The sequence below is a fragment of the Phalacrocorax aristotelis genome, chromosome 6, assembly GCF_949628215.1.
Source record: "Phalacrocorax aristotelis chromosome 6, bGulAri2.1, whole genome shotgun sequence".
Taxonomy (NCBI): Eukaryota; Metazoa; Chordata; class Aves; order Suliformes; family Phalacrocoracidae; genus Phalacrocorax; species Phalacrocorax aristotelis.
Window position 1 is genome coordinate 25,798,724 of NC_134281.1, and position 27,570 is coordinate 25,826,293.

At 35.6% G+C, this 27,570-nt stretch overlaps 2 protein-coding genes across 2 annotated transcripts in view; one reads left to right on the forward strand and one right to left on the reverse strand.

Annotated features, from left to right (window-relative positions):
* Positions 1-27,570, reverse strand: part of SYN2 (synapsin II) — a 203,858-nt gene that overhangs the window by 66,011 nt on the left and 110,277 nt on the right. The gene's annotated exons all lie outside the window — the stretch shown is intronic.
* TIMP4 (TIMP metallopeptidase inhibitor 4) lies at positions 512-26,991 on the forward strand. Its single transcript, XM_075096745.1, has 5 exons — positions 512-825; positions 16,488-16,585; positions 22,245-22,359; positions 23,030-23,154; positions 23,327-26,991. The coding sequence occupies exons 1-5, from the start codon at positions 696-698 to the stop codon at positions 23,522-23,524; spliced, it is 666 nt and encodes a 221-aa protein (XP_074952846.1). The 5' UTR covers positions 512-695; the 3' UTR covers positions 23,525-26,991.

A 27,570-nucleotide genomic window follows, 5' to 3' on the forward strand; every position in this document is an offset into this window, starting at 1 on the left:
TCATTATTCCTTGTAACTATCAATTGTCCAACGCTCACAAACAGAGCATTGAAACATTGTGTTTTCATGAATAAAGTTCTGTCCAGCCTGCAAAGAGGGACGTCATTTCAAGAAAATGCACAGAAGTGCAGGGGAAGATCAGGGACTGCAAATGAAAACAGAGCTTAAAAAAGGACAGCTTTGTTTACTTGATTTACTTGACCAAAATAGAGAAGGTAGCAGAACTAGTTTTTAAATTCAAACTGGAAGGACATTTACTAGAAAATTATAAAATCTTTCTTCTGCTAAAGATCATAAAATCAGCTTCAGACTCTTGTACAAGACGTTTTTGTAAAGGCTTTTGATTATTAATAGTTCTCCTGACTCATAACAACAACATTGCAATGCTTACTAAGGTAACCTCTCCTCTGGTACAATAACTTTCACCAATGATGTGTTTTTCCTTAAAGGAAGGCGGAGTTTGGAGTTTGTATCAGGGCCATAAATAAGAGAGTCCTATGTCAGGGGAATTAGAAGTCAGTTAACATAAGCGTATACTCAGAGCGAGCATTAGAGGGCTTTCGTAAACCATCCAAGTCTTTTGAAATTGAACTGCACGCAGAAGAAATCAGATAGCTATTAGGAAGTTTAGATATAAAACCAACAGTAAGAAAGTATTTTCTCTTGGCTGACCGATTAGCTGTGCCTAAGGCAACATGAATGCTGTACTTAATACTTTGTTGTTTTCAGTGCTTCTACTTCTGACCCACAGAATTCAGGAGCTGGTGGAGGCGTGCAGCTGTGCCCCTGCTCATCCGCAGCAGCTCATCTGCGACTCGGCTTTAGGTGAGTCAGAACGGATACGTGCCTTTAACTCGGATGGTAAGAAATCAAATAGAGCTACTTGAACTGCTGCGGTATTTTTCTGTACAGCTGTAGAAGAATATATTTAACCAGGTGGCTTAGCCTCTCCAAGGATTTTAAAACAAAATGACTGCAGAGATCCCTTTTAAAGAGAGGGCTATGGGGAAAAAAATAAAAGATAGTAGCTGTTTGGCTTTTCTTGTTTTTCCAGAACATATTGTGGTTACAAACTGTTGAAATTTCTGTATTATTTAGTGCTTTTTTTTTTTTTTTAATAGCAGCTGCTTTTATATTCTAACTTAGAGTAAGCAGGGAAGTATACTGGAACTATCAAAGGGCTACTGTTAATAGTATCTATAATAGAATAGTATATCTAAATATGTCTGCTATATGTAAACTCTGCCTATCGATATTTTTAATCGCATTGGCTGGGGGGGAGGGGCAGAAAAAAATAAACCAAAATAAAAGTCCCCAGTGATAACATATTGGAACACTTGATCTTTGTTCTGCTATACTACACTTTCTTTAATTAGTTGTTGGGTTTTTTGGTAATTTTCAAAAAATATTTGAGCAGGAAACTGACAGGCCCTTGATTTTCTGCAGGTAAACTGGCTACAGCAGTTCTGTACAAATATAACTTTCCAGCCTTTAGTACAGTTGTGTTTCACGATATTCAGTCAGCACTGTGGTTGTCAAACAACTTCTAGAAAGAAAGTACAGATCTCAAAATTAGACTGCATGGGGATAAGAAAATGTGACATTTTGCAGTCTTTTGATTTCATTAGCTCAAGCTAAGGCTGGTTAGCTTCCATCTAGTGTGAACAGTAAATGTAGAACATGAGTTTCCAAAGTGTCACAAAATTAGCATCTCTATGGGGCAGGGAATACCTTCTGCATACTGATTAATTGCCTTTATACCCTGACAGAAAATCTTTGTAGCCATGACAAACTCTAAGCTCTGTTTGTGGCCATCAGTTAAATTGTTTTTTAGTCTGCTAGTGTTAAGCAATCTTTTTCATTAAGTTACCTACACCAGGCATTACAAACTCAGGGTTAGGGTCTGAAAGAAAATAGAAGTTGTGCTACTTGGAGCTTAACTGTATATGTATACATTTAGCTGTATTATTCTGCTGCATTCCTGTACATAAGTGACAGTTTTTGAACAGACTTAATGTAAAGATTTTCCTAAATAAACAATTTGACAGTATGGAGGAAACTGAAAATACTCATTATGAGCCATCTTCCTTAGGGAAGCCATTCTGGCCATTCTTATGATATATATTAAGATTTATTCCATTCTTAGATACATTTTACAAATGGTAGCTATATGCTACATTCTTATTTATATTTAAATACTGAAGATTGTAAAATAAAACTACTTTATGCTTGGACTTGATGCTCAGGCTCTCACTTATACACCTATTAAAGTAAACTCTACCTTTTGGCTAAGGACTGTTTCTATCAAGGAGCCCTTTGTTTAGCAGTTATTATTTGAGAATCGCATTTCTATATATTATAAAATTATAGACGTGTAGATATTCATTCATATAAATATGCTTATACATATTTTAGTGTACACATTGATATATATACACACACATAAAACCTGGTCTACACATTTATGGATGAACTATTTGATTTGCTTTGGCCACAGTACCTTGCATAAGCAGGGCAAACTTACTTTAAAGAAGCTGGAGAAGACCAGCGGAGCGTCTGCCCTGTGTAAGAGAAAACTCCGCTAACAGTTTGGCAAAGAAAGCTCCTCCCATCCCCAATGCCAGCAGTCTTTGTTTCTTCATGAGTGTCCAGGCAAGAAGGCTGTGGGCCGGGTTGTCCTGGGGAGGGGGTAGCACAAGGCTGGAGCACATTCCCAGGGAGATGGTGCTGTGCCTCTGCAGCTCTGCTTTGTTTTAACCAAAGTGGGTTTGAAGCCACACCTGTGTCCTTAGGGCCACCTCGTTCTTAAGAGGGATTGTGAAACCCAGGCCATGCTACTAAGTATCCGATGCAACAGGATACCTCAAACCTCTCCTGTTAATATCACCATACTTGAAGGTTGGGTGGTTTTTTTTGTTTATTTTTGGTTGTGTGTGGGTTGGTTTTTTTTAAGATTTAAGAACATTAAAGATTAAACTGGAGATCTGTACTTTAATTTCAACATTTGCATACTTCTAAAATATTGATAAACGAAGGTACAGCTCTTCAGCTACCATAATCTATGGGAGAAGCATGCCAATTCAGCTATTTGCTGACACTATTCAATTTTTTTCAGTTATTAAGTTCATCCATCCCTGTACCCACAAACACATTCAAGTATTTCCTTGCAGAATAGAAGCCCAGTACATCTCATTCAAAAAAAAGAGAAACCATGCCATGCCTCTAAATTCCACACTAAAGTAAAAACTGAGACAAAGTCTCAGGCTTGCTTGTAGAACTACCAATCACTATGTACTTCAGTTACTGCATTATTTTTCAGTTTCACTATATATCTGTAACATTTTTCATTTCCTTTAGGATCACTTGTGATTTGGGTGGAGTGACAATGGAGGTGGAGGGGGTTGAACCAATAGACATTACTTCAGCCACTAACTGAATGTGTGAAGCCGCTCAGAAACCTTAGCATTTATATGAGATACACCAGAGAAAAAACAAGCACAGAAATTAATTAAGTCTGGGACAAGCTCTTTTAACTTTTACTTTTGTTCACATGATTAGTGCTGTGACACTTTGCCTTTTACTGTCAAGGAGGCTTTTGTGGCTTTACTCTCTTTCTAAAAACCCACAGCTACCATGCAACCTGAGTAACTTGATAGAAATAACAGGCTTTCTGACAGACCTAGAGTAAGAGAGAGCTTCTGGTTCTGCAGGGTGCTGGTTAAAACTAAAACAACAAATGAGTGAAGAGCCCTGCAGGTGATACATCGTTGTACACCGCAGGAAGAACAGTAATGATAGGCAGTAAATCATGAGTGCCACGCCAGCCCTGCCATTTATCTGACCTTGGAGTTCTCAATCTCCCCACTTAGCCTTTTGTACAAATTTGAGCAGTTTTCATGAACTTGTCAGTAGTTTTAAATTTCACTTCAAAAAGGTAAATCTTCACCTTTTGTTCACATCAAATTAGACAATCTGTAGAGAGAAATGGTACACGTGGAGAAGACCGATTAATTTCTAAACTGTCACTTTTAATTCATGCTGGTTTCTCGCCCTCAGGCATAACCAACATTATTTTTTGGACAGTAGGACAAATATGTAAATACATTGCATTTGTTAGCTTTGTAACACCAGTACCCTACCTTTAAAGTTAGATGCATTCATTCTGATTTAAACTGTCATATGGTTGGTTTTTTCTTGAACATAAGGAAAATTATATTTTTACGGAATATTAGGCACCACACCAACAGAAATGACTAACAGATCTTGAGTACAAATAAGTATATAATAGAGCTTCAGAGAATAGTTCTATAGCTTTGGAGAAGAGTGGCACATTTTGAAATATGATGGAAAATTTACAGCTGGAGCTTGGCAGCATTTTCAGACTGTTAAAATCTCATAAGATCACTGAGATCAGGCATTGTAAAGATGTGCCAGATGAGATATTAAATTTTAATCACATTTAAAAACAACAGTAAAGATTTTATTTAAATATACCAGAATTAAGTTTTCGAAGTCAGGTCCTCTGAGATAAAATTACAACATGCTATTTCTTTATTACTGAATTTCACATTAAAACTTTCATGGCTCAATGTCCCACGATTTTGCCTCTCTGCAATATAATATCTAGTTTTGTACTGGAATGGATTAATTTGTACATTATTAGAGTGGGAATTAACTTTGCCTGATGGGAAAAATCAGCATTGGAAGATGTATTAGAAATGTAGACAGTACTTCTTCCAAGTTAGGGGAGAAAAGGTGCACAGTGAAATTAAAGTAGACTTTATATTTTATTCTTACTATATCACATTATATGCACTCACCATATTCTTAATCTCACAGAGTCTACTTGCTGTGAACAGTGTAATTATGCACATACTGATTACCTGCGCATTTAGGTTGATGAGCACCTCCAGTGGAGGCTCTGACACAAAATTAAGCAGCTATGTCATTAATCTTCATGTGTTTGGCAGTACAGTATTCATACAAACAGTAATAACCATGCCACATAACAAAAGACCATCAAAGTCAGGGATGCAGCAGACCTTATTTGTCTGTGAGGGTTTCAACAGACTCTGTGAGGGTTTCAACAGACTCCTATGAAAATCCTGACTCTTTAAGCCGTTGCTTGAGGGAATGAGCAAGACAGCTTCATTGTAGAAGACTGCTGGCAGACCCCGGCAGGATCCTGGGGTCACAGGCTGCGCTTTTGGACACCTCAGTGACAGACATGAGCTTACATCCTGGAGTTGCCTACAGACTTTTCCATAGCAGGGAAAGATTATACTACTCGGCATATGATCTGTATTTATTTTATTGTCCTGCCAAATGGAGGCAGATCTTACTGCTTCATAGCAATGTTCTTCCTCTAGAGTGGAAATCAGTGACAATAATGCATAGGTACATTTCTAGAGTAAGTTCTCACTGACTGGAAAGGATTATGCAGCTACTATTTCTCAGGGGTCCCACACAGAAATGAAAGCTGAGTTTCTGTTCCAAGAATTGTGACTTCAATTATAGAAATAATGTACTGGACTTTTGCTGTTCTAGTTCTCTCTCAGACAACAGGAAAAGCACAGCACCTGAGCATGTTTCTTGCAAAAATTATTTTGAAAAAGAAGTTGTGAGAGTGTATTAGCGCCATTGAAAGGGCACACTGCCAAAACAATATTTTCAGAACCCTAATTATGTTAGCCAATAAATCATCTTAAAACCATCTAGAAATTATACTAATCTCAAAAGTACTGTTTTTCTTATTTGGTAGGTTTAATGCAGAGGTGCTGAAAATGAGGTAATTCTCTTACCCTCATGTCCTCAGCAAGTGGCTGAGAAAAGCTGAGTTCCAGTCCTATGCTCAATAGAGTCCCACAGGTGTTCAGAAAACAATGTTGGAATCATTAACCATCATACCCTTCCCAAAATCCACTTTTTGTTATGTGTTCGTTAACAAAAATTACTGAGAAACAGACATTTTACCCTTAACTCACATTTCAACAGACCTGTAAATTATATACATACCAAATCCACCTTTCACCTATTTTGGCTGTACAACGTCCTCCCAAAGCCAGTAATACAGTAATACAGAATAGGTTTCTTTACTACTGCAAGTACAAAAGAACTACACAGTGATCTTCTTACTTGTCTGTTTTGCATACTTCCATGCACATTAATAGCATTTTCAAAAAAATTTTTAAAACCCTAGACAACCTGAATCCTAGGAAGTTACTTAAAGTAGCTACTAATGCACTTAGAGTTTAGTTCTTAACAAAGAAAAAAGATCTACAACCCTGCAAAGGCCTATCACTGGTACAAATGCCTGCATATTACAATTAAGTTACAATTACAGTACATACAAATTTCTTGGCACCGTAGCCTGAAACTTCTAAATGCTTTCAAAAACACACAAAAAAATGACTGCACTGACTGCAGAGATGTGGTACTGTTAATGATTACTTACAACTACATGTATTTAAACATGTCTTTGCTGAATGTTCAAGAAAGCACTTCAATATCCATGTTCAATTAACTGTTGTGGTGCTGCTATGGGAACAGCAGTTTCAGTCCTTCCATTTGCAGCTAACGTTTAACAAAGTGTTAGTGAACAGCTTCCTAGGATAAAGACTGAATTTCCTGTTTGGGAGTAGGAAGTATTACCTGAATAAGATCTACAAATAAGCCTACAGCTACTTGGGGTTTTAAGATAGAAGCAAACATTTTGAGAACTTAGTTCAAAATTGAATGTCTAGTTAGTTTCCTAACTTATTTTTCAGTCCTGAATTCAAGACTTGAATTGCATTGCCAATATCACGCAACTCTAAGAAATAATTTCCAGTCTTCTGTTACTGTTCTTCAGAACCCTGCCACTTAAGCATGAAAATGGGGCTCAGCCTGGAAAAATGCAGTCACTCTCTTTTCCTTTGCTCGTTGAACTTTTTCATGGCAGTGTTCCCAAAAGCTTAGAAGTTGTAACTGTAAAATGAGGTGGCATCATGAAACTGAACAACAGGACAGAATTTTAAGGAGCCAAATCCACTAAGCACAACATTCCTGTCAAGTAGAATGTAGTTGACAACTGTAAAATAATTAAGCATTAGTGAAAAAACCAGAGCTGTGATTTGTGTAGTAAAACGTAATCTCAGAAGAATTATGCTAGTTGCCTGATTTAGAAGTAACTCTGTAACACTGACTTACTGCTGAGTATTTAAAAAAAATATCAGGAACCATGTTACTTTTATTTAAAAGCATGCATTCTAGTGCTAAGAAACTAAAACACCGTGATTTCAAAAACAACATTCTACACCCAGTGTGTTGAAAACAAAATGCAAGCTTAGAAGCAAAGATTAAGTAATATAAAACAGAACATGAAAGACTGCCAAACACTTAATCCTATTAATCTACCAACTTTAATCCCTAACTTTCTCATTAAAAAGTATCTCAGTAATGCAGGGTTTCTTCCGCACGGAGGAAGGGGCATGCAGCTATGAATGGAAATCTACAATAACATTATGGATGTTGTTCTACAGACTTTAGAGTATAAAGAGAGTGTTATTCTTTGGCTGAAATTAGGCAGATGTTGATTACTAGTCAAATGATGTGGTATTTGAGGCTTGTGAAGTAGAGAGAAATATTTCTGGTAACATGAGTAGCAGCTGTAAAAACAGTGCAGAAAAATAAAACTGACCTTGAACAACATTAGGAAATCGTGCTATTTTTTAGGTAATATTTAAGTTAAAAGAATACCACACATCTCTTAAAAATACATTCACCTCTTCTATTTGGAAGTTTATAAAAACTAGAATTTAAAACCTCAGTCTCATAAATTGAACGTATTCTTCTAATTAAGAAAAAATAAAACCGCATAGTCTTCTGGTTTAACAAGGAGGCCAAACCTGGTCAACTCTTCCCTTCAACACAAGGAATTTTTGCATCCTGAGCCAAAAACACAGAGATTCACAAAATCCTGACCTACCTGAGAGTCCTAATGAGCTTAAATATAGGCCTCCTACATTTTGAAAGCCTCAAATGGAAATGCATTTTGGATGCAAACTAGCAGAGTTTTGTGTTAATAAAACAGAAAAGAGTAAACAAATTCTGCAAAGAATTTATGTTGAAAAATAATATGGTACAAACTAACATCCATACGAAATGGCGATAAAATAATCCTTGGTACCTCCTTTATTGATTTGAGAAGTATTAATGGGTTTTTCAAAATGTCAGGTTTTTGGAATGCAGTAATTTTTTGCTGAATAAAATACCATGAATAACAGTGAATAATGAAATATCCTAATTTATAATCTAGAAAAGAAAGGTGTTTTACTGCTGTCATGTGTAACTAAAACATTTGCACAGTGGCTACATTAATTGGGTAGAGTGACCCATAATGATTAACATTTTAAACCTTTTCAAATGCATTTGTGACCTTTCCCTTCAATGTGCAATACGTAGGTCTATCTCCTCCTTTTTCTCCTTGTTTTCTGTTTTGCATTGGGTTAGTAGAATTCAAGTCTGTCCTAATTCTTACTTTAAATTACTCTTCCCCCTCAAAAATTTTCATGGAGTTCTTTTAGCCCAAATGATAAAACTTTACTATGAGGATTTGATTTTTCAGAGTTCCAGATAGGATTATCTCACCACACACCTTCTCATGCAACTGGAAGCAGCACCAAGACTAGGCAATGCTCTTCCATACATTGTTTTCCACAGAATAAAGGAAAAAAGCCTGCTATTGTTACAGTTACACTCTTCAACAAGCTCTGTGGCTACAGATCCAAAACACTTTTTTCCAAATAGTCCACTAGGGTTCCACTATTTTTTCTTTCTTGCGATTTCAGAAAGTGTGGTTCAGTTAATTACTATGCTGATGATTTAGTTATTGTACAGAAGGCTATAAGCAGTTATTGATGGAACATCAGAAAGCTAAAATACAAAGCAGGAAAAATAAAATTGGCTTTACATCCTAACTAACATCTTTTGAACTAAAGATTCCTTGACTTTGGGTCTAGGAGTTGTGGAGGAAGAGTAACAGTAGTAACAATGTAGACTTACAGTTAAGAAATCCATCCTGCATACACAGAGGAAAAAGTTTTTTTCAGATTCACTCAGTATAGGGCCAGTTTCGCTGCTGCTGAGTTCTGTTTACATCTAGATTTGAACTAGTACAACAGCTTCAAACATCTGAGTTGGGTTACAGTTTGGAAATGAAACTGTTTTCTGATCTGTCTTGTTGAAAGATAAATTGATAGATGAGCTGTTTCTTCTTTTTCAGGTGTTTAAAGATCTTTCAATAGCATCTTGCTTGGTTCTTAAGAGAAAAGAAAGCATAGGCATTTAATGTTAGTTTTCCGCTCCCCAAAGAATAAGGATGATCTAGTATCTCAGTAGATATCCTGAAGTAATCATCTATCTTCCTACTGAAGTCCGGAACAATTAAAAACCTGTATTCAGAAATCAACACTGCAAAAGAATGGTTGCAGTCTCCTTTACGTTGTAAGCACCAAAAGCAAACCTGCGAGGAACACCTGCGCCATATGGGTGTCAGAACACCAGACATCAGAAAGATTTGCCAGATTTACTCTCCAAGCAGTGTATTGTTCTATCTATCTCATCGCCAAACTGGTATTATCATTAATAATTTGGCGTCACTCCTGTGGGAATCTAGGAGTCATCTTTGATCTCCCACAAACACGACGCGAACCATTTTGACAAAATGCATGTTTCCATTCAGTACCTAGACTCAACTTCCTATCTCTCACCCTGCCCTTCACAAGACCTAGAGTCTTCTGTATAAGATGAAAAAAAATATGTGAATACTATGAAACTGTTTTTCAGAGGTGGTGATGGTGGCCAGCAGATTCTGATTAAAAAAAACCAAAAACCGAACACAATAAAACCAACTGATAGTAAAGCATTTGGACACCCATGGCAGAAGTGGTCTCCAACTGACTGGAAGTGATTAACATAGAAAGAATTATGGCCATTGTAAACCAATATATACACACATATATAAAAATAGAAGAACAGAACGAAACAGACATATTTTACAGACAGAACCTAAACCACATGGATGCCAAATTCTTCTTTAAAGAAGTTAAAGATTAGTACAATAAAGAACAGAAGATGTTCCAGCAAATTCATAACCACCAGATTCTGAAAGACCACAAATAAATTTGAGTCAATTTCCAGAAGTGCCTATGAGTTTAACTCCAGCTACTTACCGTAAATAAAGATAAGGTTTTTCATGCCTCCAAGTTGGAAACCAAATAACTGAAGCAGTAAAAAATGTAGTTTTTGAAAACACAGAGTACAGACCTTTTTGCATGCAGTACAGGTCATCTCAACGTGAAATGAAGTTATAGCACTAACAGAGCCTTTTTTTTGGACTCAGAGCAGAGAAAAATGATGAAAATTATACGTGGGAACAGGATAAAAATAATGGCATTTTTATGAAACTATAGTTGGCAAATCCTTCAGCATGAACGGAGAAACCAGAATATTTGCTGTTAAGGGACTTGCTTTGGAAAGGCCTTAAATATTTCAGGTTAAGGGCAACTTATTAAGCCATAACATTATTCTCATGGTACTGGCACTTGATAGTATTACTCATTACCTTGTTTCATTAAAATGCAGCAGACATGACCCCTGCTCCAAGTGATATACGTAACACACACAGAGATTTCCACAACTACTTACCGTATCAATGGATACACATATTTTCTTACTAAGTGAAGAGTATATGAATCCTCGAGTACCTATATATAGGACAGACACAGCTACTGTATTTCACCCCTCTGTTTTTCAGAGATTTCAAATAACTGAGACAGCACTACTGCTAATTCTTTTGGAAGCTAGCACATGCAAATCCAATATTGAAATGCAAACATAAGAAAATAAAAACCTTAAATCTCCTTAAAATTATTCTTAAGTCTCTAAAATAATCTGCTTTGAAAATATCAGAGTGTATGTAAAGCTACACGTCAGATATTTACTTATATTAAAACATTATTTTTATGTCAGTCAATAACTTTTGCCTTCTTTTGGACAAATTGCCTTCTTTTGGAAGCATTTGTGATACCTGTGAGTTTAAACCAAAGTTACGATGCTCCTTTTGTATTGCTAATACTTCTTTCTTCCTTTCATAGATATTTTGAGAAATCATAATCTTTTCCATATACAGATATATGAATATATATGGCGAATATTTAAGCAAGTTAATCTGCTTTTTTCATTGGTGAAACTCATAGCTTTACGATAAGCAAATGTCGCAAGTCAGTCTGTGATATAACTGCACAACTTAGGACATTTAGTTAAAAATACAGCAGAGCTGCATAGGCAAAGTGGTAATACTGTACAGATGGGACAGTTGCTCTAAAGTATGGAGTAAAACTTTTACAACCTCTTGTACATTTTAGAGGTTTTGTAAGAAATACAAATCAGTGGCCAATACACACTATTTTATTTAGAAGTTTATCTGAGCTATCTATCCTATCTTTTCTATCCTGTGCAGTATTGCTTTAAGAGTGGTTTTATTAATTTTGGTCTGTTGTGACAAATTTCATGCAGATTCCTTTTCCTTTCTGACATTCATATTATTCTCCTTGCCTGCTGACTCTTTTCCCTCGCTGCCAGAAAAGTTAAGGATCTCAAATGTCTAGTTTCCAATTTAAAGAATAAATTTTTTTTTTTTGGGTCATATCTCTGTGCTCATGGAACCCAAGTATTCAAAACTGTGTTACTGGGTTCCTCTGGCAACTTTGATAGCGTTCCATGCCAGTATTCTTTTTCAAGAGACCAAGAGTTTGTAATATTGGACCATAATATACTGGGTATAGTATCTATGATATCTAGCTACAAAGTAAATGAAATTGTGTCTACACCCTATCTTTGGAGTTTATCTTGGACTTTTAGCATTATTTTACCATAACTTGAGTTAAGGTGAATATGGTAGATGAGGCCAGTTCAGCTCTCAAACTTTTAGTCAGTTTGCCTTCTGGTTGTTCCCATTTAAATTCTTGGCCAGTTACAGAGAAATGCCTGACTGAAAGCAAATCTGACCTGAAATAGAGTAGTCTTCCCAGGATACACAAAACAGAGATTCCACCTGGAGCAGCTCTTTGGTTAAAAGGAGGAATGAATTACAGTCCGTTTTGTGATTTCAAGCTTCCTCTCCTCTCCAGTCTCATAGTGAATCTGCTGAATTAACTCACCCGCAAAACTGAAGATGGTCACTGCTGAAAGTCTCATTACCAGATTTGCCCCCACTCTTCTCTTACAGAGAACAAAATACAAAGTATTTTAGCATTTGTATACTACAAGGAGAGTGTGGTCCTGGATTGTGCTGATCACTAATAGAGTAAGAGTGACGGGGGGGTAATAAAACCCTTTCTTTCTTAATCCTATAGGTAAACACTCTGAAGATAATCATCTATCCTTTGGTTACAAACGTTTGTTAACAGACAACTCTTTGCTTAGTTTTGTTCTGGCTGTAGTGTCACCTGTGGCACTACCAACACTGTACTGCGTTCTCTAGTTATTTCAAAGTAGTTTATCCCAATATTCAGATTAAAATCACCAGTATTATGTCACTGATTACTTAATGCATCAATTCTGGAAGTATCCCTTATGATAACACAAAATAAATAAAGCCATATAAAATTAAGAAAGCCTTTTATAGTTAATTTAAATGAGGAGTCTATGTTCTTAAAAACAGATGGCCATATCTTCATCAGATGGTGTAAAGTTGTATCAGCACTGGTAAGAATTACCACCAGGTAAACTGAGGATTTACTATTAATTTCTATTTTGATACACCCAACTAAGTAACCTTCTTTGATAACTTCCATTTCTTAGTGAGGGTTACAAAAAGAGCATAAATACAAGAAAGTATACAAACAGTTTTACAAACATAAAAGCCCAAAGAAGCCCTTCCCCTCTCCACTATTCAGAATGAAGAATGGAGACGTCAGAATGGAGGAAAAACTATACACTTAGAAGTAATACAAGCATAACACCACAGAAACAGAAAAAGCCATTTCACATAACAACCCTATATGGCCAGCAAATCCCAGATTCATTTTAGTTGTTTCCTGGTTTACTGTGCAATTATTTTTGATAGCTGGACCTGAAAACTTCACCTTTTCAGCTTCAAACAACTTGGATTCTCTTCTCCTGAATGTTCTTTTGATGAATGGTTTCAGTAGTGTATAAACCCGAGACACACCAGAGCCACTGTCATATTCTAACCATGTTTTCAGTAGTCTATGATCAGAACAACAAACTGCTGAAGTGCAGGAAGAGAGGCAACTGAATAAGAATTACTGCAATTTCTGTAGTAGTGGTATTTATTTCCTTTGGAAATACAAAATAGCACTGGATCTCACAAAAGTGTTTGCAATGAGGCAAAATTCAGAAGAGCAAATCTCCCTCATTAATCTCTTTTGAGAAAAAAGAGTCTACATATAGGCTTTTGATTGAATACACCCCCCCCCCCACCCCTCCAAAAAAACCCCCAACAACAACAAAAAAACCCAATCAGAATGAATTTGAGGCAGACTGAATTACTGGCATTAGAATACGAAGGCTATGCATATGTATTTCATATATGCAAATTCCTCATAAGGAACCAATAACCATCTGACAGATAAAATGACATTATTACACTAAACAAGCAGAGGTTGTCCTCAGCCAAACAGAGAAGCCAAGCCAGCCATGGTATACTTGAAACTATTTCTTGAAAAGAAGTGCAGACTAGGAGGAATCCTAACTTATAACCACCCTCTGAACCACGAGTGAAGACAGGGAGATGGCTAGGCCCAGGAATGTTAAATCAGGAAGTGCTTGTGGTTAAAAACAGAAGCAACCACATGAATAAGAGGTTTTAGGAGACAGCTAGACGACACTGATTGAAAAAAAATATTACAGCACAGAAAAAAGAAAACCAAGAAGGATTAAAAAGCTCCAAAAGATCTGTGTGCATGCTGGTTTCAGGAGAAGAGAGAGGTAAAACCCAAACAGCTAAAGATTTAGACATCCTGTAACAATAAAACTTTCTTGTAATTAAAAAAAAATAAAAATAATCTCAGTTTGGTCTTCCTTCACCATCTGGAAGCTTTCTCTTAAACAAACAAATGAATGAAACACACACAACATAAAAATAGTTTTCATTTTCTTCTACACACCCAGAAAAAGATCTCTTAATGACAAACCCCAAAACGTTGTCCTTTCTTACATAACTCCATGGAGACCCTTTGAACTATCACTGATCATCTGTAAGGCTCTTCTCAGATGCTAACAAGCAGAATTTAATAAAAATATGAAAACTAGTAATGTTTCAACATTAAACACAAGGGGAAAAGCAGCTTTAATTATCCTGCAAATGTTTGCATTTAGTAGGCAAGAAAAGATTTCCTGCATATAGACCACGTTATGGTATTTGGAAAATAATGGAGCTAGCTCCTAACTGTTGTCCCACTCCCTTACCTTCTATATTGAATGAACTCTTTAATAAGAAACCTTTTTTTTAGGACATAATGATGCAAAGGAAAGCAGTGCAAAATATTATTCTAATTTGACCCTTCCAGCAGTATAGTACACACAATCCACAACACTTTTTATCTGGAATTAGATCAAAGCACTTAAGTAGTACTGTTAATTTGTGGGAACATAACACATCTGCAGATGATTAAAGAGATGCTGCCACTTACCATATGAAATGAGGAATTTGCTGTTTATACTTAAAAGAACTCTTCCCTTCCAATCCAACCCATAAGTCTAAAATGCTCTTTTAAAAGTCTTAAACTTTTTAAAAAAGTCTTAAAAGTCTTAAACTCTTTTAAAAGAGTTTAAATGGCATCTGAAGAGGGAACATTGTGCCAAAAGATAGAGGACTCAAGCTTTGAAGCGGTAAGCGTCTGCATTATGTTAATTATTACATCTAGTTTGCTTTGCTAATAAGTGAAGAAATGAGAACTGCCCATTATTAGATGGGACTGACCTCTATTTGGCTGTAAGGAAAATCACAGTCTGGGTTTCTTATGCCTTTTCTTTAGATATGATGGTTAGAGGTCAATTTATCAAACTTTTTTTTTTTTAAAAAGCATGATTTTGATGATTTTCCTTTGCATTAGCTTGATTTATTTTTTCAGTGAACAGGAAGTATAAGGATTTCACTGTAGGAGTGGTCAAGCCCTAGAACCAGGGCCAAAGTAGGCTGCAGAATCTCCATCCTTGGAGATACTCAAAACTCAGCTGGACACAGGCCTGAGCATCCCGAATCAAGTTGAGCAAGGGGCTGGACTAGACCCCCAGAATCTCCTTCCAACCTAACTTATTCTACAAAATATTACACCTGTTTCATACTAATTATGATAGAAAGGTCGCTTTCATCATGAAAAATAAAAACAAAATAAAAAAGATGTCTGTGAGTTGCCCTCATCCTGAAGAATACTTTCTGGTCTCTACCATACCTGCATCAAGTGGCATACCTGTGGCACAGGGAGCAAATCCAACCATTCCCATCAAAAAAGTGCAGATGTCCTTGCACAGATCCATCTCTGTGCAACTGCGAATTGGACATACGGTTGAAGTGGGGTTCAACTGTTGATTGCTTGAGCCTTTGCCACTCTCTCTCCATGCAGATACAGATTGTTCTAAAAAGTACTACATCTGCAGAGGAGTTGCAATAGCAGCCATCCACAACCAAGCAAAAACAGGATTCTAAATAGTTTTAGGGGGTAGAGTTCCCAGAGAAATTTTGGCCATATACCTTATTCTTAAAATCCCGTTATTCTCTGTGCTAAATTTACCAGGTAAATTTAGAACAGTATATATAAGAGAGATGCCTGAAACAAACTGATACGAAAACAAACTATTTCTTCTTTCGTAAAATCTCATACTTTCCTTGTTTAAATAATAGGAAATAAATAAAATGTGTCAAAAGAGGGAGTAATTAATTTATACAGATTAATATTACATGTCATTAGTTGTGTTAAGAAAAATGCTAAAACCTCTATTCTCAGAAAACTGAAAAAAAGACTATCCTTGCCTTCTGATTTCATGCATAAAATGGATGTTTTAATCTTGTCTGGCACAGTCTTTCAGAGTGTTAACTTCAAGTCTATTTAGTTGACTGACAATTTTTCCGTCATCAACAAAAGTGCCCTTTTCCTTTGCTCAGTCATTATAATGATGGGTGTTTTATAAAATTTTGTGAGATTCAAGTCTTTCAAAGATTTTGGTGGACAGTTTTTTGTCAAAACTGAGTGGTAACTTAATTCTGATTTCCAGATTCATAAAAATTCTGATCTATATCATAGGCAGCCCACTTTTTATTTTCAGGACCTAACTCAATCTAGTGTTCTTTTAGTAACAAGCCTTAAAATCTACTTTTAGCTAAAGTGTAAAAACAATGGTAAGATCTATCAATATAATTTTTGCTATTGCTTGTAAAATTAGACATATGCTCATTTGCATTTAAACCGCTTTCTCTATTACAGTGATTCGAGCAAAAATAACCAGTGAAAAGGTGGTTCCAGCCAGTGATGATCCTCTTGATACCCACAAAATGATCCGGTATGAAATCAAACAAATAAAGGTACATGGAATCACTTAGCTATTTTGAAGTTCAATGCTGATAACCTATGTATATGACTACAATTTAGGCCTAAATGCTTTTAGCTGTAACAGGCTCCAACTGCCTCCACAGTTAGACCTAGATGAACTACATAGAATAAATCAAAATAGGGATTAAAAAAAGAAAAAAAAAAGAGGAAAAATAGAAAAAAGAAAGCTTTCCTGACATTCATGAGTTACTTACCAAACTATATTTTGATGACAATTTTGTTATTCACAATTGCTTTATGAAGACTACAAAAACATACCTCAATCTGTTAACGGTATTCAATACATTTGCTGTTTCTGGTGGATACCAGATCAGCTATGTTGCATTAAGATACTGCAACTCTCCAGCTGGATGATGCAAACTTTTATAAATGAGGAAAGCATTTCCAGCTCAAATAGTAAGAAACTTGGTTCATAAGTGAATAGGGATATTTGCAGAAACAGGAGTCCTTCCCTGATATTCATATAAACAAAACTCCATTTGTATGAATGCTGCAGGAAAGCTAACGCAAAGTAGGATCACCCAAAAATAGTGTCATTCAGTTCTCACAGGATTTTTCCATTATTTCTTCAGCTCCAATAAGGAGACACATTCATTAAAATACTTTAAGAAGACATCAAGATCACATATCTTGATCCATTCAAGTCACCATCAAGCTCTCACTAATTAAAAAAAAAAAGATCATAATCTACCTTTTTCTGGAATACACAAAAAATAGGTAGTCTCTTTCAATTAAAATGTATCAGCGTGCATTGGTGGGGGTTTTTGTTTGGTTGATTTGTTTAGGGTTTTTTTGTTTTAAGTTTTCTAGGTGGTTTTACCTCTCATTTTTCAGAGATTACTATTTTGTATTATTTGTATTAATTTGTGTTATTACATTTCTGGGAACACTTAAGTAGATCATTGTGAATGGCAGCAGATCACCTCACAGGAGTGTGATCTGAATATCTCAAAATATTCATAAGCATGGCTATCACACATGACCCCTGTTAAGGTTTTATAGCAATTTTACCAAGCCAATTCTTTTTACCTTGCTAAAACAAATGCCAAAACTCTTCATCATCTGCCATTTTCTGCCTTCTTAAACTATTAAGTATATTTTAAACTATTTCTTTACAGAAATAATTATATAAATACCAGCGCAATTCTCTTTCCTTCCATTAGCACTTTAATTTTCTGTTGCTACTGTGCAACACTTGAATAAACTGGTAGAAATGCAAATCACAAATTCAGCACACAAAGAAGAATGACAAGTCTAGTCTGTGTTACTATTTTCAGTCTATAATCCCATTCTTCAGTAACAGCACACTTAAGTTTCTGAAATGCATTCACATATTGGAGCTGCTTTGGAGCTTCTCCCAAATTTCATTGAGTTGAAGCCTATTCAAAACTCAGGCATCAGTAAGAGATCTTTATTTAATTCCACTAAGCTTCAGAAGACAAGTCAGCTAGGAGTTGACAAACTAGAGTTTTATTTTCTAATAAAAGATACTCTACATCATTACATACAAGTTTAGTCGAAAGACAAACGGGTCATAATAGCCCCACCCTTCAAATTCTTACTTCTGGCCAGAAGAGAGTTAAGAAGAGGTAGGAGCTGAGGCTCCCACTCTGGCATGCAGGCTGCTCAGCTGCGTTGGGACCCAGCTCCCTGCTCAGTGTCTCTAACAAACCCAATAAAAGGATTTTTGTTTGAAACCTCTGCAATACAGAGTGGGTAAGCAAACAGGAGCTTCTGCAAACTGCAAGTCTTTTGTGGGATTGCTAGTAAATTCATCATGGCACTGAAATAAAGCCATAAGGGAAACTTTGCCTGCGCCTGGTAAATCGTTCTGGAACTGGCAAAGAGTGCTGTACCCTGTTATATTCTAAGCATACAATTCACAGTTGGCATACAAGTAAAAATTAAACAGGACTGGGTATACAGAAAAATTACTGAGAAACACTCACTTTCAAATTAACAGAAGTTTAACAGGAAAGTGTTATGGATAACACTGTAAAGTCTGTATGAAGTTACAAAAGTAAAGAGAGTGAGGAATTTTAGATAGCTTGTGCTTGTAAATGTTTGGCAAGTGTAAAACAATCAATTAAAATAATATAAAGTTTTACACAATTGGCCAGATTCGGCCACCTCAGTGGAGGAGGACAATTCACAGACTGACTAGTAACATCACAGAAACAGCTTTTCAGAGATCTTTGAACTGTGAGCCTCATGGAACAGTGACCTCATTTGTGTATCTCTGTTTCCTGAATAAGTATGAACTTTGTTGACCAGAGCAACAACTTGGTAACAGCGCGTCTTACCTTTTCCCTCAGAAGATAACATTTAAAATAATCTAAATCAACAGTGTATGTCAAATGGTAGAATATTCACTTTTCACTATTGTAATCTTTATAATAATCTTTATTATATTCTTTCTTCTCCTGAGTGCTTACAGACCGATTTCTCATATTGTAAAGTTGATGACCTGCAGTTACGATAAACCAAACAGTCCTATTAATGTCCGATGCACTGATCATGTGTTTCTGTCTAACTCTGCATAAAAATTTACAGGATTGGGAGGATATGTTAAGAATTCACTTTATGTAACATAGATCATAAGAATGGACTCTCTTATCATCTCTTTTGAGCTGTAAGATCTATCAAGCTAAAACATGATTATCAACTCAGTATTAGTTTTGGTGAATACTTTTAAAGCCACGCAGATTTGCACTTCCCTCAGCAATTCTTCTCCACTCTTGAAAAGAAACACAGACCCTATAGAGATACATTTGACTCCAACTGTAAATTCAGCAAAATGCTGCTGTTTCTCTTTTACGTTACCCTCTGGGCTGTTTGACGTGTTAGATCAATGTGACTGGTTTATGCTACTCCTCTTACAAAAGGAAAAAAATTATAATATTTCTGTGATTTTAAATCCAGTGCATTAAGCTTATCATTAAAACATTGGCATTTTTGAAAATTTTAAAATTACTGTTATTTTCTTTTATTGCAATATTTACAGCATCATACTAAAGAGAGAAGAAAATACATGATTTATATGCAACTGAATATTTGTCTTCATAACATCATTGTTTCTGACTTGGTTCTCATAGTTACCCTGAGGAGCCACCTAAATATTAAAACAGTGCCACTAGCTTTCGTGACACTTTGTCCTACACTATCAGAGCAGTAAGGCCCAAGATATTATCGCCATACATGAAATCAATGCGTTTTACCAAATTGAACTAGTATAAGGAAAATATCAAAGTATTTTCCACCCAGGCTGCATGGATGGAAACACACTGGAAGAATTAGACTTCTTTTACAAGAGGGTGGGGTGCCCTCACCGTGGCAATAAGAGGAGGTATTTAAGCTAAACACAACAATATCTACACTTCATAATGATGCGCGCAGTTTTAAAGCTAGATATTAGTCACTACATGGGGCTAAGAAAACAACCCATGATACAGCTGAAAAGGCTTAGAGATAAAAAAGGTAGAAGCCTATAATGATTATAATAGGAACAAGCCTGATACACTGAAAGTAACACAGATAGCCTTTAAGAATGTGTTCTAAAATCTTAAAGCAATAGCCATATACTGGTCTCGGTTATCTATCTCAGAAGGACAGGGATAGTATCAATATAGACTTTAGTATCAGTCTCACATTTCTCTATTCTCCCAACCCCTCACCCATCTTTCCTACCTCCATGAAGTCCTACCAGAACCTCAAATGTAAATGGACCATACCACAATGCAGAACTGAATCGAGCCATCTTATCTCTCTACAGAGAAAATAATCCATGCTTTTAGGAGCTGAGAGAATATGATTGCTAAAGATCAAATACAATTTACTGAATTAAATGGAACATAAAACCCTAAGAAATGCTTTAACAAGTATCTAGGTCAAAACCAGAGATAGATTCTCTGTAATTTCAAAAAAAAAACCAAACAACAAAACAACCAACCCAACAAAACAAACACCAAACTAATTTAAATATTAACTAGATCTCCATTGTGAGTTGCTATGGATATTCAGCTATTTTTTTAATAGTTGAATCAATTTGTGTTGTCTGCATAATGCCTCTTAAGTTGATGTAAATAAGATATTAAAAAAAATGTTGTACCCTACTATACATTGTAACCCAATCAAAGGTTTCTGAATGTGGAGAGGATACTGGCATAGTTCACATAGTTACTATCTACTAGACATCTGTGTCTGGTACCCACACCCTCAATGAGGCATGTTTAAGGGTAGCAGAAGCAGGGCATTCAAGTTCTAAAGATGGCAGGAACCAAATGGCTCTTAACAGGAGTGAGGAAGGCCTGGGCTCTGGCTGAAGTGCTGGGTGAGCAGTCAGGCAGGTTCTTTGCAACACATGTGCAGCCTGCTCCTGCTGCCTCATTTGGCCATTGTTCTGAGAACATTTACATTGGGCTGACGTACCAGACTACTTTTATCTAATAAAATTAGACATATTTTCATCATCATTATATATGTTTTCTATTATTTTCACTGCTGCTTTCTAAAAGATACTGGTTTGGTTTTAGTTTTGTTTTGGTTTGGTGCATTTGTATTTTTTTCTCCCTATTTCAAATTCACATCTAACATTTTTGGATCAGAAGCCCAGTGACAACAACTTTGGCTTTTTTTATTCCATAAATAAGGCTTCAGAAAAATCAACATATTACAATGTCTTTTCTAGTGCCCTGTACTATTTAAATCTCCTGAGAGAACTTGAGTAACACAAACACATTTTCCAGCGACACCAGCTGCAACTGGGAGAGCCTGCCCTTGGGAGCTTGAGCCTTGCAATTGTCCACAGCTGTCAACACACAGCATGATGTCACTAAACAGGGCCCCTGAAGTGTTGGGATTTCGGCTATGTCATATTAGGTGATGACAGGCATTCTGAGGTTGATTAGCATCTTATGGTTCCTTCTCACATTTGGACACAACTAAATTTGTTTTGATCTTTTAATGGTTTACTTTAAGAATTATTTTCATAGTTAAAAATGCTAGTTAAGGAGCAGCCCTTCCGAACACTGCGCAGCCTTTGAGCCTGAACCTATCCATTCTGGTGCTGCAGCCTATAAATTCTAAGAGCTGGATCCCATTTTCCAACAGTTATTTGAGAAGGCTGCATTGGGCAAAATTCTGGATGTGGCAAATCAGCTTGCTTTAATGACTGAATATAAGAACAATGCTCAGTGTCTTAGCAAGCTTCATGCCCTTGAAGGTACACACCATTACATGGATCAAGATAAAGTTTCCCAGATTAATATATTGAGAAATTTTTGCATCTGACAATTCTGCAGCACCTTGTTTGAGATGAATACTGTCTCTGCATTAAATGGAACATGCTAGTAGAATATAAATTGAAAGGAAAGCTGTAAAGCTCCATTAAAACACTGAAAAAGCAGGTTTAAAATCCTACAATTTTAAAAAATGAAGACCTAATTTCTTAAAATAATGGGCTCATTTCATTTAGCGTAGAGAAAGGGTCTAATTGTTGGTATTTGTTCACATAAGTTCAGACTTCAGAGCCTTTTTTAAAGAGATGCACATTGTATTTCTTTCAGCTGCTTTTTGCAATTGTTTTTCATGTTTGTATTCCACTACTGACTTTCTGTTTCTGATAATGTTCAGATGTTTAAAGGATTTGAAAAGCTCAAGGATGTCCAGTATGTATATACCCCTTTTGATTCATCGCTTTGTGGAGTGAAACTAGAAGCTAACAACAAAAAACAGTATCTTTTGACAGGTAAAATGTAACAAAACTAATGTACCTATAAAACCAGAAGTAACTGCTTACACTGATTTTGCAAAAATATGCCAGTCCTTGTTAAAAAATAATATATTTATGTACTAGCTAAATAATAAAAACACAATTAAACATATGAATTGTATAAAGCTGTAATTATAGTGTGATCTTATGTTTTCCATCCTTCACCCGAAGATCTTAAAGCAATTTCAAAGGAAGTTGAAGTCAACAACTATGCCATTAGTAAATATGTATGTAATAGTAAATAGTATGCCATTATTATTTGTTTAAAACGAACAGTACTGATTTTCCCAGGAATGCAAACATGTTCAATGAGACAAGACATACCTACGTGTATGCAGATTTGGAGTTCTCAGTAATTAGATATTATCCTGTAGAGCCCTGAAATCTAGTTTAACATACTACCGCATTTGCAGTCACCCCTTGTTGAGATTATCAGCATATTTTGAAAAATATCCTTCTTAAATCCTTAACTTTTATTCAGCTTGCAACCAGCACAATAGTTAAAACTGCATTCATTGGAAGAAGTGTCAAATATGACTAGTCTGGTGCAATTAGTTAAAAACTTCAGATTTTCTTGCAAGTTATTTCAGTATTTAGAAGACTGTTTTCTTTGCTTGCCTTATTTTTCTTATTTTCCATGCTGTAGGCCAAATTTTAAGTGATGGTAAAGTCCTCATCCATTTATGCAACTACATTGAACCATGGGATGATTTATCCTTATCTCAAAAGAAGAGTCTTAATCAGAGATATCAAATGGGCTGTGGCTGCAAAGTAAGTATAGAATGAAACACTGTCTAATGGTGGAGCCCACCTTACAGACACTACCAGTTTTCGCTAATGGGAACTGTTCTCTTATATACAACATATTTTACAATATATGAGAATAAATACAATTTTAAAGAAACCTGCAATGTACTGAATTAATGTACTATTTCACATTTAGATTACTACCTGCTACATGGTGCCCTGTTCAATCACTACACCAAATGAGTGCCTCTGGACAGACTGGCTGATAGAAAGAAAGCTATATGGGCACCAAGCCAAGCATTATGCCTGTATCAAGAGAAGTGATGGCACTTGCAGCTGGTACCGAGGTGGTCCTCCCCCAGAGAAGGAGTTTATTGATATCAGCGAACCTTAAAATGATCATTTCCTAAAAAGCCTTGGAGTCTAATTCCATCAAACATCGCACGCTCACAGCTTTGAACTGCCATCATCTAATGTATCTGTTGCTTATAAACAAAGCCAAATTGTCCTGTACAGCTAAAGTCCGAGTCTGTGGAATTGGCACTCATGCAAGATGAGGAACAAACCTCCTGGAGGTAGCTACTCTGTAAAGTTATGCTTTGTACAGAGAGGCTCAAGCTGAGAATGCTCCTCTGTGTCCTCTAAAGGCATAACCAGTTTCCCTTTTACCAATATGAATGTACAAGAACAAAAGAATTGCCAGAATTTTGTCCCATTTCTGTTAACCTACAGATTGAGCCTCATGTTTTATTCCAAATCTTTCTGATGAACTACAGAATGTTTTATAGAACTATTTTTTTCTGTATGAAAGTGTTCTGATACAAAAGAATTATTGTACAGTGTATATGTAAAGTATTATAACAATGTGCTATGAAAAAAACAGATACAAAAATCCCCGATTTTCCTTATCTGTTGAAACAAGTTGAACACTTCTGTGATTAAAACAGTCTGTGCTTCATATTCTGTATGTCACTTATGTTATGGCTTGCTTTATCTACAGAGTTGTAACTTTCATTGATAATCAAAATACTCTTACTTGAGTCCACATCCCTATGGACTAGCTATACCTTGTTGAAGGAAAAGCCATGTGTTCTAATGCTTCAGTGTTTTATAGACCCAATACAAATAATGACAGGCTAAAACTGCTTATATTTACAGAAACCATGTCCATCATCATGGCAGCTGTAATACTTGATAATGCCTCTCTAAATATGTGATATGTCATTGTATTTCAGCACTGTTAAAAGCCTTGGCTTTAGAAACTCACATAAAAATACCTGCAATAGATACTGAGTATCTTGCACTGAAAGTGATTTCTAAAAAGCTCGCAAATATTTGACCATATTTAATAGCTTAAATTTACATTAATGATTTTTCATTCATGAATACCCATCGCACACTGTCATAATGCATTTGGCAACTCATAAACCTGTACTAGAGAAGTGTTACAATGTATTTAGTTTTTTAGTGTGTGAACTTTTAGGAATTGATTACTGTAGGTAATAACTAATCTCACACATATTTAAGTTTACTAAAGTAATTAAATTCACAGTGATAAAATCTAAGAAAATCTAAGTTAATGCCAAAGTTTAGACAATTGTCCAACTGTTTGCATTCTAGAAAATGGATGAGAACCATCACGCAGGATATGACCCTGTAATAGCTGCCATTTCTGCCATATTTTACTCTGATTTTCTCCATTGGGTTTGTTTCACTTCATTCCAATTTTGGTCAAAAATTACTCTCATGTATTCCCCATATGAGAATTTAGGCAGAGATTTAGACAGTTCTGTTCCCGTTTGGTTAGATCAGGTCTAGTTAAAGGTTTAACACAGACACTTTACTCATTCCTGCTAACCATAGCATGACATTTCCAGACTATGGGTTCATTAAGAATCAGAGCTGTTACTGTCTATTGGTTCAAGAGTCCAGTTTTCCAAATACTTCCTTTAGTCTGTTTGCTATAGACCCCTTATAAAATCATCAGGACTTAAACTTGCAAAGAAGCTAGGCAAATCTTAAAGTGTATAGGCATCTCTAATTCCATTCAGTTCAATGAAGTAGTAGTCTGGACTTAAAATTCAGCATGTCCCATGTATCTTGTCATACCCTAAGATATGTCGTATTGGATATATAACGTATACTGGCAAAAATACTCTATAAATGATTTTTGTGATATATTCTGTTCATGTTTCTAACGTTTATTTTGACAACTGCATGAATCCATATTTAAAGAATAGACAATGGCAGCTTTGAAAACACTTTTGTGAGAATAAACATTCTGATATACTTTTTTTGTGATTAAACCTACACAATTCCATTGAAGTGCAAATGGTGCAAGGCCAACAGGAAGGCATGCCATTATTCCTTTGAGGAATATATGTCTCTTAATAGTAAATATTTCACTTTTAATTTACAACTGTAAATTAAAACAGGAAAATTGAAAATTGATTTACAGTAAATAAAAACACCATATATTTGTGCTGTCAACTGTAAAGCTTAGTTCATTTTCTGCTTTGCTAAAGACAAACAAAAATTTACCTAACTTTAGTTTGGACCATAGACTTACTGTGGCTACTTATGTAACTGAAACAAAAAGGCTACATTTCTTTCAAAAAGGAACTGATATTGTAGAGACTATATTGACAGTGCTATTTACTGTCAGTGCTGTGCATTTATATCACCAATTTACAGAAAGACTTAAAAAACAGGCCTTATTTCCTCATGTCAAACCAAAACAATTCCTAGACAAGCCTGCAAGACCTTAATAACCATACAAAGTCTGAATCAAGCACATGGCTAATTACTATTCAATACATGTACAGTGTAACATTTGTTTCCACATTAATTTTGATGTCATGGTGTCTTTTGAATAGCACTCTGCAGCAAACAGGTATTTTCTGCTTTTTAACTCAACATAGTTGTTTCTATTTTAGTTTTACAGTAATTATAGTATAGTGACCTTAAACTCAACTAGCCCAACTCAGATTGCCTTCTTTATGTACCTTGTAAAAATGTTTTCTTCAATATTTATGAACAAACTGTAATATGAATTGTATGCCATAATTAGTTTTAAAAACATTTTATATTTGACCAGCCATAAAATATCCCATACAAGGTGTTTTAAAATTAATGGCCGTCCACTTTGATTTCTTTCTGAGCATGCATCTGGCCAAACTTCCCACAATGGATGGTGCAAAGATTTTTTTTTTTTTACTCATATGAATAAATATGGCAAGAAAAGCTTTACAAAAAACCCTCTCAGAATGAGTTTTTATTTTCCCTGAGATTCAACACTGAAAGATTATGAAAAGGATTAACTACAGTGTGGCATTCTAAATATGTTATTCTCCTATCAAGATTTTTACTGTAGTGGTATTGATATATTATCAACAGCAGATTATTTTCACAACAATTTATTTTTACTTCTTAAAACTGTTTATGTGTTATCTGAAAGGTTAGAGCAGAAATATAGCCTGGTACAACATTTGATTTTCATTTGAAAATTACTCACATGACTTATGATAAGTGTAAAGAATAGAGAAGTGAAACTGTATAGGTAAATGGTGGGAAAAAAACCACCTTGAATATTGCTGCCTTCTCCTCAATGTTCCAGTTAACTTTTAATTAAATTGTACAATTATGTTGAAAAAGCCAGGGTTATTTTTTCATTACAGAGAACATAGGAGGTAGGAATTTAGTGAAATAAAGGGAACTCATTACTGAGGGAAAGGCTATAGAGATGACTCAACTTGCAAGGAGTTCAAAAAGCCTTACAGCATTGTGTATAGTTTTAATCAGTCTGAGATGAATGTTTCTGTTTCAAAAAGTGTTTCATTAAAGCAGCTCCATTTTTACACAAAAGAATGGCATCTTTGTTTATTTACCCTTTATTGCCGTGTAAAGCCTCAGTACAAATGATCACCATAGTATGAAAGAAGCAAAAGAAACAGAAGCACAACCACACCTCTGGCATGCTCAGCTGAAAACGCAATTCATAGAGATTTGGAGTTTTCCCCTGCTCCCCGCCCCACCCCAGCTGGTTTGGACTGGAGGGGAAGGAGAGCACTCTAGGTTACAATTTGGAGAATAAGAAGGGAAGGAACGAACACAAGAGGAAGTACCAAAAATTATTTTAAACTGAAATGCCAAACTCCATAAAAGTATATGCAAATAAGGCCAGCTATTAATAAACTGTGTTTGAAAACCAGGAAAATTTAAATAGCATTATATGATTTCATCAGCTCTGATATTCAGATCATTTTACAACCCGTTCTAGAAATCTGAATAAAATATTATCTTGTACCATGTTGCCTGACTATTCTTCAAGCCACAAAGTTCCAAATCATTTCTTAAGAAGGAAAAAAACAACAAAAAAAAAGCTTCCTCACAATCGGTTATTACAGCACCTCTAAACCATGTATGGCAATCCAATATCCG

Excerpts from the sequence above, each read along its gene's own strand:
- TIMP4 (XM_075096745.1), top strand. The coding sequence starts at position 696 with ATGAATGCTGTACTTAATACTTTGTTGTTTTCAGTGCTTCTACTTCTG. Across the intron at positions 22,360-23,029 it reads AAAACAGTATCTTTTGACAG|GCCAAATTTTAAGTGATGGT; the intron begins GTAAAATGTAAC and ends TCCATGCTGTAG. Across the intron at positions 23,155-23,326 it reads AAATGGGCTGTGGCTGCAAA|ATTACTACCTGCTACATGGT; the intron begins GTAAGTATAGAA and ends TTTCACATTTAG.